Source organism: Sinocyclocheilus rhinocerous, unplaced genomic scaffold (genome assembly GCF_001515625.1).
Source record: "Sinocyclocheilus rhinocerous isolate Xijiao unplaced genomic scaffold, SAMN03320098_v1.1 scaffold967, whole genome shotgun sequence".
NCBI classification, from domain to species: Eukaryota; Metazoa; Chordata; class Actinopteri; order Cypriniformes; family Cyprinidae; genus Sinocyclocheilus; species Sinocyclocheilus rhinocerous.
This window is the reverse complement of record NW_015660510.1, coordinates 398,708-410,420: the sequence shown is the minus strand read 5'-3', so window position 1 is coordinate 410,420 and position 11,713 is coordinate 398,708. Positions and strand designations below refer to the sequence as shown.

Below are 11,713 nucleotides of genomic sequence, written 5' to 3'. Positions count from 1 at the left end.
TTTTTTTTTTTTTTTGTGCAAAAACATTTCCTGAGCAAGGCCCACCATTAAAGCAATCCGTGGCATAACACCTCACACAGGCCTGTTCTGCTCACTGGGGACTTCACTTTCCCAAGTGGGAATAAAAAAAAATGTTGAGGCACACACACCAGCACATGTGCCCCACTTGCACATCCACCCTAATCTGTAAACCTCCCTAAACTGGCTTCCCATCATTCATTCTGATCACGTGCCTCATGACCCGCAGACTGCCAGGGAAAAGCATGACCTCAGGCAGTGTGGCGCCAGGCTTCACTGCAGACACCTGACCTCCATGAGAAGCCCCCCCTCCCTGACACTCCCTGCCACCCATGAATCTGTCAGTGCCCCAGAGCCATGCAAGAAATCCAAACACGACTGCATTCATGATGCTGATCATGATAAAGTCAATAATTGCTGGTAATCAGTTGGTGGTACCAGCCACATTTCAGCCAGTGCCTTAGCATGGCACTTCTTCATTTATGGCCATTTTGTTTGTATCTCTCATATCTTTATTTAGCGAAGTGCAAAGTCACACATGGTCTGCTTTGATTTAGTAACTCGTAGCCAGTTACACTGTGGTTCTGTTTGTTATTAAGCAAATAGAAACTGACTACTACTAACCAAGATTCAATATGTTCATTTAATGCAAAGCAAAACCGTCTAGCATAGGAGCTCTACATTGTGGGAAAGTGCTTATGAATGGAAGCAGATTGGGAATGGCGTAAAAATAACAATACACGTTTCCCCAGAAACGGAACAGGGACTCTATACAAACAACCAGGTCCACTGCTAACAAATAATTGTGACCTTGAGGACAAATCAGGAATAAATCATGCAATCGTTGTTAATAAACAAACTCAGCCATGGTCAATGACTCCACACAAGGTTGCTTGCGGGTAGAATAAATTATTCACTTTGACGATCCTAATGAGGGTGGGAAATATGCCCTGACTCCTAATCTTGAGTGCCCAAGCAAATATGTATGTAAGTTCAGGCTCAGTGTGATATTAAACTGATTTAGGAGAAACAGTGCTGCGTAACAAAAGATAACTGGAAACATACAGCATTGGATGGACTATATAGGCCTATTACCTGCCTCAGGACTGGAATAAAACCATTTGCAGTTTAATCTTTGCCTTAAGAATGTCATTACATGTATGTCCTCCAGGTGGTGCTGGACTCTTAGCCCCATTTCCAAAACATTTTTCATATCATACATACTTCAACATTTATGAACACTGCACATAAAAAGAGACTTACCCTCATTTTTGCTCTTGCCCCCTTCTTTGGGTATGTGGGCAGCCTATTAGGACAGAGAAGTGACAGTTCTAAGTGACAGAACACGTAAAGCAAGTTATAATCTGACCTGTGTTATACACCACTGAAAGAAACCAACAGCGTAGCGCAACTAAATGAACTTCATTTATGCTATATGTGGTCAGAATGTAGAATTAGATGCTTAGTACACAAGTAAGGATTGAGGACTCTTATTAAAGGAGTTTAAAGTAGTGGTTCTCAGCCTTTTTGACTCCCATTGGCCAAGAAAATAATCAAAGGCGCCACTATTTAGGCTGAAATATTTCCTCTGGTATTTTTTTTTTTTTTTGTGCAAAAACATTTCCTGAGCAAGGCCCACCATTAAAGCAATCCGTGGCATAACACCTCACACAGGCCTGTTCTGCTCACTGGGGACTTCACTTTCCCAAGTGGGAATAAAAAAAAATGTTGAGGCACACACACCAGCACATGTGCCCCACTTGCACATCCACCCTAATCTGTAAACCTCCCTAAACTGGCTTCCCATCATTCATTCTGATCACGTGCCTCATGACCCGCAGACTGCCAGGGAAAAGCATGACCTCAGGCAGTGTGGCGCCAGGCTTCACTGCAGACACCTGACCTCCATGAGAAGCCCACCCTCCCTGACACTCCCTGCCACCCATGAATCTGTCAGTGCCCCAGAGCCATGCAAGAAATCCAAACACGACTGCATTCATGATGCTGATCATGATAAAGTCAATAATTGCTGGTAATCAGTTGGTGGTACCAGCCACATTTCAGCCAGTGCCTTAGCATGGCACTTCTTCATTTATGGCCATTTTGTTTGTATCTCTCATATCTTTATTTAGCGAAGTGCAAAGTCACACATGGTCTGCTTTGATTTAGTAACTCGTAGCCAGTCACACTGTGGTTCTGTTTGTTATTAATCAAATAGAAACTGACTACTACTAACCAAGATTCAATATGTTCATTTAATGCAAAGCAAAACCGTCTAGCATAGGAGCTCTACATTGTGGGAAAGTGCTTATGAATGGAAGCAGATTGGGAATGGCGTAAAAATAACAATACACGTTTCCCCAGAAACGGAACAGGGACTCTATACAAACAACCAGGTCCACTGCTAACAAATAATTGTGACCTTGAGGACAAATCAGGAATAAATCATGCAATCGTTGTTAATAAACAAACTCAGCCATGGTCAATGACTCCACACAAGGTTGCTTGCGGGTAGAATAAATTATTCACTTTGACGATCCTAATGAGGGTGGGAAATATGCCCTGACTCCTAATCTTGAGTGCCCAAGCAAATATGTATGTAAGTTCAGGCTCAGTGTGATATTAAACTGATTTAGGAGAAACAGTGCTGCGTAACAAAAGATAACTGGAAACATACAGCATTGGATGGACTATATAGGCCTATTACCTGCCTCAGGACTGGAATAAAACCATTTGCAGTTTAATCTTTGCCTTAAGAATGTCATTACATGTATGTCCTCCAGGTGGTGCTGGACTCTTAGCCCCATTTCCAAAACATTTTTCATATCATACATACTTCAACATTTATGAACACTGCACATAAAAAGAGACTTACCCTCATTTTTGCTCTTGCCCCCTTCTTTGGGTATGTGGGCAGCCTATTAGGACAGAGAAGTGACAGTTCTAAGTGACAGAACACGTAAAGCAAGTTATAATCTGACCTGTGTTATACACCACTGAAAGAAACCAACAGCGTAGCGCAACTAAATGAACTTCATTTATGCTATATGTGGTCAGAATGTAGAATTAGATGCTTAGTACACAAGTAAGGATTGAGGACTCTTATTAAAGGAGTTTAAAGTAGTGGTTCTCAGCCTTTTTGACTCCCATTGGCCAAGAAAATAATCAAAGGCGCCACTATTTAGGCTGAAATATTTCCTCTGGTACTGCTGTAATGGTGAAAAAGCTGCTTGTTTTCCAAACCTGTAATTACCATTAACTTGCAGTCTCAACAGATAATAAACAGCAGTTCATTTCATGATTCCATTAGTTTCGAGAACTGTAATTCCTTCGGTAAAAATAAAAAAGCAAGAAATATGATGTCAATTTATGGGCAATGTCAGAGGAAATATAAAAACCAAACATTTAGGGTGTACAACAGCTTGTCACTAGGGCAGTTGCATCAAAGCTACACACATTGTACCCTTTTACATGGGTATATATTGGTATTTGTACCTTATCTACCCCTACAGAGCACATATTAGTACCTCAAGTGTAACTACGATCTAGTGTGGGTACATCTAAAGAAGCCCTGTAATCGCAAATATACCCAAACTGTAGTTAGATTAAGTAAGACTTACTTTAATTTTAAGTCATCCTATGGTCCCCTTGCTGAGACCCTCTAGTGGGCCCCAGGCCCTTAAAACCAGAGAGGCTTTCAAAATCTAGTAAGTGCTTTCAGAAAGTAGTTTTTTTTCTCTCTCTCAGGATATAGAATCTCTTATAATATTTTTTTTAATGGAATTTCATCTTATAAAATCTTAGTATGGGAGTTCATTTGTCATTCAAAACGGCTGCAGAATGGTTCTCCTGCTACAGCTCAGACTATTCTTTTTTCCCGCCTACAGATTAGTCTCGCCAGCGAGAGAGAGCGTGATCGGCTGCTGGTTGGTCGCGTAACTGCAGGTGGTGTGTGGACTGGCGCAACAGCTCTCGGTGTTGCGTGAGAATCTCGCCGGTTTGCCTCACAGACCATCTGCTTTATATCTAAGCAGACATGTTTCATATTGTGCACCTAACATTAGGACAATGACGACTAACTAACCAACCAACCGACAAACAAACGACGGTAGTTTACCTCATACAAATTTGTTTCACGACATCAAACACGCGTTGCCATATCACGATTCGAGTAAATGAATTAATTAGGTGGGAGACAAAGAAACGAAGGCGTTCAGGTAACATTATTTCAATGTTCAATGTCATTATTCTCGTCAAGAAAGCAGTTGGTTGCATTATGTCAAGTATTAAGGTATCGCGAGCACTAATAAAATGCAAAAAAAAAGTCAATGTGTCTGTTTTCACAGTTTTACTAGTAAGCAATTCCCTTCTGACTGATTGAACAGAACAGAATAACCCGTATGGATACTCCCGTTAGAGCACGTCGTCTGTTTTATATCTAACATAACTGCTTCAACTGGAAATTTGTGTTTATATAAAAAAAAAGGTCTAATTGAGATTAAATCCCTGTACTTCCGAGGATAGAAACTGGTCGGGCAACTGTATACCACCACAGTATTGATAGATATTCCTGACATAACAGTATTCTTTTAAGCAGTAACTTTTAAGCAGGAAATTCCGTGTGAAACTTCAGGTAATAGTGTATAAATTGTGTAATGGCACTGTGGACAAATTCATTTTCGTCCTCTTGCGTGTAATCTGACCTCCGTTTGCACATTAATAACAAACGAATGGCTTTATCCTTTCAATTATATGCTTTCAGCGACATTTCAAACGCACCGAATTACAAAGCCCTTACCTTTACAGCAGAAAGATGAAGGAGAGCCGCAAAAAATAATTGTAGCGAATAAACAACAAAGTTCATGATTGTAATTCCAGTGGTGTGTTGCGGCGAGCGTCACTGAAGAGTCTCTGGCTCTCAAAACTATTCAAAGCGGAATATGAATATGAATGAACCGTGTGATATCGTGGGTCAAAGTAACAATTCCATTCTGCCCTTCAGGACCGAAGCACCTGCGTCGAATCCACTAAAATGAACTTCTTGAGCGTTAGCGCTCCTCCAGAAAATATAATAATATAAATAATAGCAGTTGCAGTAAAATAAAATAATAATAAATAAAAGAAACCGGAGAAAATCCACACTATATTGGTCCTCCTTTTCGCCACAGTATAACGGAAAAGTCGACGTTTAATAAATCGAATTCCAAAACGTCACAGACAAAACAAAACAAACAAAAAAGTTTCCCACTCTGCACGCGCGACTTTCGGGCCAGGGAACGGCTTTTGCGCATATGATTATCCTTAAGAGCAAGACATTACATGTGCGGGTATAAAGTGATCCAATGGCAATCCCTGGTTCAACTGCAGCAGACGTTTCCTTCTTTTCCTCGTCTTATTTCTGCTATTGCTTGGGCTTTTGTTGTCTTATATCGTTGTGGATGTTATCTGGCGGTATGGGGAGGTCTTGTCACTTTGCGCTCGCTCTGTCTTTCAGCGCTTCTTGCCAGATCTGCAATCTTGAGAGAATCGGCACACAGGCGCTGATTGGCCAGCCGGAGTCGACGTAGATTATGATGCTCCAATGCGAAGGGCTTGACTCACTTCAACAGAATTTCAGAAGGTAGGAAAGTATGCATAATTCCCATTGCGTGTGGATTATTCAGATTCATAGACAGTCCAAAAATGGATATGGGTCTACAAAAGCATTTCAACTGTATCCATATTTCCTCACACATCTTCCAGTTCGTTTTGTACAGCTTTGACAAGTTCGTGGGCCTCCTAAAAGAAAGGATGTGACTTGATAAATGCTAATCAACCATTAGTTCTTCTTTAAACATTATGGAAATTAAGGTAACACTTTACAATCTGGTCTCATTTGTTAACATTAGTTAATGCATCAACTAACATTAACTACAATACATTTGTTACAATATTTATTCATCTTTGTTAATGTTAGTTCATGTTAGCTCAAGTCCATTAAATAATATTAACAGACACAACTTTTAATTTCAATAATGTATTGTAAATGTTGAAATTAAAATGAACTCATATTAAAAAATGCTTTAGATTTAAAATTGTAATTGTTAACTTGTATGTATTTTATGTGGGTAACTGCAGCTGATGAATGAAAGTACTGCAGGCATATAGGATTTTCTTTACAATACATAAATGTTCCTTATGTTTCTATTATTGAGAAAATCTAGCATTTTGCAATATATTGAGGGTCCCTGGATTGCCTGAGAGTCTGGGTGAGGGAGTCCTGTGAAGGTTTATTGTGTTGAATTATGCCAAAACAAACTTATTTGCTGCTTTTCAAGTGTTCAAATAAGTTGACAACATATGTTTCTACTGAAAGAAAAGTGTCTTGGGAAGAGTACAGAGCAAAGCAAGATTTATACTTGTTTCACCAAAGAGAAAAAAATCTTTGCATCTCATCGATATAGCAGAATAAGTGTAAAATAGGTGTATAATGTCAGAGTTGGCTTTAATAAACATAAAAGGAACATTAGTTTGAAAATCAAGCCAGTTTCTCAAATACTGACTGAGTTTTAAAGGTAATAATAGAACTTTATATAAGTATGTCACACAGAGGTTACACAAACCGTTAGTTAACTGTAAAGGAATTACACTGGAATCCCTGTGATAAACATTTAAACTACCACAATAATATTTACAGACTTCTAATATTACAGGTTCACATGCTTTATGAATGATGCCTAGTTTATGTTTGATCTTCTAAATATGTATGTAAACATTAAAAAAGTTTTTCATTTTCACAAATGTGCCTGTCACGCATGTCTCCATCGGCAACAGCTACCTGTGCTTGTCATATTTTGAAACTAAGGCAAAAAAAAAACTTGTGGATGAATGAAAATATGAGCTGATGTTTACTCCCCTGCGGGCCGTAGGAGGTGGCAGAGGGTAATACTGGGGCTTCCAAGTTCCCATGAGTACTACTGCTGAGAAAATCTAATTCAATCTGCTGGTACGTGAAGACTCAAGGATGGCGCCCCAGTAGAAAGATGGGAGATTTAGACGTAGCTTCATTTCCCTTCGAAATCACCATGACCTCTTTCTCACTCACACAAAAAAAAAAAACTCATTCCCCATGTTCCCTGCCACAGATGGGTCACGGCCTTCTCTCCCACAGCGCTCAGAGTCAGGCACTTTACTCTGTTACTATGGTTGCCAGCCACTTAAAGTCTCCTTCTCTTTATGCTCTGTCCTTATCCTCGCTAACTTGATCCTCGAGTGATAAGTAACCTCTGCTGTTTCTCACTGTGGAACTATTTGGCCTGATAAACTTGTAAACCATGCACTCATGCTTTGGCACAATAACAGTACTAGTATTCAGTGATAAATGTCATCCTGGAGAAAAAACGATTTCATATAATGAATGAGCTTTTAGTAAAACTTTAATAAGCATGTTTGGGGGCATCGACTGGACATCTAGAGCAGTGAATCTCAACCTTTTGGCGTACCGGACCCCAGTCCAATTCAGAACCATCCTCAAGGACCCCCAGAACAAAATTGACTCATCAATGTATCCTTTGTGTCATTGTGAGGACCAAATGCAGTCAAGTATAATTCAAGTTAGTTGACTTGTCCAGTATTTGGCCATATCATCAGCTATATTGGATTTTTCTTTCATGGGAACATGTCATGTCAAAATATACAAAATTTATACAAAAATTCATACTTTATACGGACCCCCTGGCCTTACGTCAAGGACCACTAGGGGTCCATGAACCCCTGGTTGAGAAACACTGATCGAGAGTGATCCAACAGGCAATAACGGCCACTGCATTTGAAGCATAAGGCAAAAAAAATTCCATAGCTTTCTGAATGCATCCAGGGAGATCTTTGTTGATTTTCTTGAACTCAAGTGAGAATGAATTATCTTAGTAGAGAGGAGAAAGAGCTTGTGTTCATATAAAGGAATTGATGATGAATTCATTTGATTGAGCAGAACAAGTACTTGTTGTAGATCTCTTCACAACGTCCATTTATTCAGTTTCACCCATAGAGGGCACTGTGTAGACACTGCCTAACATGCTGATAATCTATAGAAATCAACTTTACAAGTGTTCACATATTAAGAGCAGCTACAACATGATGTGTCAAGCTATATATTTTGTATACAGTATGTTTAATGGCCCTATAACGCTCTCACAGTCACATCAATAGAATTCATGCCCATATAATTCAACAATCTAAATGCATTGGTTTTATTCAAGTCTATATATATATATATATATATATATATATACATGATTTCAGATTTTAATATTCTCATATGAGGATGCACACTCTGATTAGATTTCATTTCTATACTACACTGAAAAGTGTATATTTAGATTTCAATTGAATCTTTTTCTTAGGTTTTTCTTTGATACTATCGTCAAGGACACATTGTCCGTAAGCTCACATTTCAGCCTCCTGCTCTATTTTTTAATAAGTGATTTTTGCATCGAAAACCTCACTCCAACCAAGGTCTGTCCCCCAGGTTTATCTGTCGCCTTGTCCAACAGTCTGAGTGTATTATGTCTTTGTAAAGGGCCTGATAGTTTCTGACACAGAGCGGAGGACACATTCAGATAATTCACACCACGCGTATCCACAAACATATTGCTCACAGCTGCACTCCAAATAAAAAGCCAAGCTGCAAAAGATTGTTATCTGAAACTAAGGCAGATAACCGAACCCGTTCTCTCGGGACTGGACGCACCTACTCTGCTGGACTGACCCTACCCACAAACGCCGCTCCTTAATCCTAAAGGCCATTTGGACTTCTTTAAGACGTCTCACATGTTTTCTGTGAAAATATTTAGTCTGGGCCTCATGTCCAAGGGAGTCACAACGATAACATGAGCTGCTGCAGATCAACACAGAGCTTGCAAATGCATTGCATAATAATGGAGAGAGTTACACCGAGGAAGACAGGGTCAGCGAGGAACTGAAGAGTGTGAAAGAAAGAGATGCTGGATTGGGGAAGTTCCTTAAGCGGCGAAATGACGTGAGCAGGGAGATGTGGTGAACTCCTGCTATGGCATTCCTTACCAGGATTTAATTGAAGAACAACATGCAGGTTCATCTGCAGCGTAAAAAGCCTCCCTAGCTTTTGCTGATGTCAGGAGCATGTTAACGTACGGGCAGAGATACTTAATGAGCCCTGTCAGCATCAACACCCACACTAAACACACGCAGGCCTGCTGGAGCATATTGTTGAATTGCAGCTGCTGTATAAATGCTCACCGATGATCAGCATGTCCCACAGAATCTTGAGTACTTATTCTGTCCTATAACTGACTCGGGGCTGATCATGGTTCAAATGATTCCTTAAAAACGGATTAGTTCATTCACATGTTTGTACTGTTTGTCTGTATAGTCAATAAGAGTGATCAGCTTGCTTGCTTGGAGGTCTCGAGAAAGATACTCAATTCAAACTATAAGAACGTAGCATTCAGTATAGAGATTGTAGTTGTGCTGAGCAGCAACTAGCTAAAAGTAGTGATGCTGCTAAGTTATTTAAAGAGACAGTTCATCGAAAAATGAAAATTGTCATAATTTACTCATCCTAATTTAGATGATTTATTAAAAATCTAAGTTTTTTTTTTTTTTCACACAATGAAAGTTAATGGAATCCAAAATGACAGTGCACACCATTGACTGTCATTGGATGAAAATAAATAAATAAATACATTATGCAATCAATCAGTTTATTCATTCACTTCATTTAAATTTCATTTGAATTAGTTATTATAAGTTATTTAAAACAAACAAAACACCTGTATTTAAACAAATATTATATTATTATTTTTATATTTAAAAAATGTTTTTGTGAAAAATAAATAATCAAAATAATCTTTCATTTTATTAGGTGCTATTCAATACTGTATTATGTGTTTATATTTCTTTATACTGTGCTATGAGTTTATACTTTTTCTAGTTTGACAAGCTACAGTTTTGAAGTTACATAACACTAAAGCTTTTGTTTTTGTGTGTGTTAACTGAAGCTGCATTGAGTAGGTATTAAACTTGTGCATATTTGCTAGTGTGTGAATTGTTCATGTGTAGGATTTGGGAAAACTGCTTAGAAATGCTTTAAAACAAATATGTGACCACAAAACCCTGGGACCACAAAACCAGTCATAAGGGTCAATTTTTCGAAATTGAGATTTATACATCATCTGGCAGGTTACTTCTTTGGAAGTGTGATTTGTCTAACAGACTGATTGATTGATAACAACAAATTCAAATTCATAACAAAACTGTTGAGGCCAAGTTTTGCCATGTGTTACTCCCTAGCAGGAGTTTGGTAAATCGGTGTATAAAAATGGTTTTCAGACCATCAGCATTTGGGCAGGGCCAGTGCGTTTTTTGTTTTTTAAGAGTGAGGTAATATATCTTTCCATTGTAATTTGAGGAATTATAATCATGCACCTCCCAAACTGTAGTTTTGGACTGCATTTCAAATGTTGAATTTAACATCACTGAGTTTACCACGTGCCCTCTAAGATTTTATACTAACACCAAGTTATATGTATGCAAACACTGTGTCTGTATATACTATAAAGTGGAGATCTAAACACGCCAAATGTAATGAAGACACCTAACAGCTGCGCCATTACTTATGTCTGTTACTTATTAGTGTTTAATTCACATCTCACATGTTCCCTGGTGTACAGTTCTGCAATCTGTTTTCTTAATGGCCACATAAAACAGCACAGAATAATTGAGAGCAAATGCTCACTCTTCTTTTGGTCCGAGACATTTAACAGTGACTGCAGCTTTAAGAGAATTATGAAAATAAAAGACGAGCTATATATTGCAGGATCGCTCTCATGGTGGAGATATATACTAAATGCCAATTTGATTAAGCTAAGAAAGAGGTTACATGCTGGTGGAGTGACTTTCTGTAGGTTCATCTCAAACATATGGCATAGGTTTCATAAAACTAAAAAGTCCTGTTGACCCCCCTTTATAAGGTCTAATAGCCATCATAAATTTAATATTGCAAGCCAGATCAAGCTAAGTTCCCAGCACTCTGAGCCAAGACCACAGATGGTGTCACAGTATACCAAGTGCACAACGGCACCCAGACATGCCTCTTGATTTAATTCTTTGTAAAAACCATCTCTAGACGTCAGTGCATTCTTGTGAATGAAGAAAATCTGACCTGGCCGCTTCATATCCAGTGCTAATCTTTCATTTTACTGTGTTTTAGGATCATCTAGGCTGAATTTGAGTGTCCCCTTAATTCTCTAGTTGTGGATTTGTAGCACTTAACAAATGTGAAAACTGAGGGAATAGGACAAACACACTAAAATAAACTTATAATTTGCTGCTTATTAATAGTTAGTAAGGTAGTTGTTAAAGGGTTAGTTCACCCAAAAATGAAAATTAGCCCATAAATTAGGTGTATATGACTTTCTTCTTTCAGACAAATCCAGTCAGAGTTATATAAAAAATTGTCTTTGATCTTTTAAGCTGTTTATTGGCACTCAGCGGGTGTTGCAGTGCATCAGTCCAAAAGAAGTTAAATAAAAAGCGCCCATCCATAATAAAAAGTGTCTCACACGGCTCCGGGGGGTGAACAAAGGCCTCCTGTAGCGAATCGATGCGTTTTTGTAAGAAAAATAACCATATTTAAAACGTAATAATCAATTTAATCTAGCTTGCGCTCACTGTTGTA

The 11,713-nt window shown here is 38.7% G+C and overlaps 1 protein-coding gene across 7 annotated transcripts in view; it reads right to left on the bottom strand.

Annotated features, from left to right (window-relative positions):
* The window catches only part of LOC107725277 (vascular endothelial growth factor A-A-like), an 18,060-nt gene extending 12,545 nt beyond the window's left edge, over window positions 1-5,515 (bottom strand). For 5 of the 7 annotated variants that reach the window (XR_001638104.1, XR_001638105.1, XM_016534487.1 and 2 more), the window contains exons 1-2: window positions 4,817-5,515; window positions 2,894-2,936 (exon numbers count right to left, since the gene is read on the bottom strand). Coding sequence is in view for 5 of the 7 variants with exons in the window: in XM_016534487.1 (XP_016389973.1) it covers window positions 2,894-2,936; window positions 4,817-4,882 (109 nt within the window). In the remaining 2 variants the exon portion in view is untranslated. Of the gene's footprint in view, window positions 1-1,281; window positions 1,325-2,893; window positions 2,937-4,816 lie in introns of all 7 variants that reach the window. The other 2 variants (XM_016534489.1, XM_016534488.1) reach the window with 2 other exon arrangements.
* Between the last annotated feature and the right edge of the window lie 6,198 nt (window positions 5,516-11,713).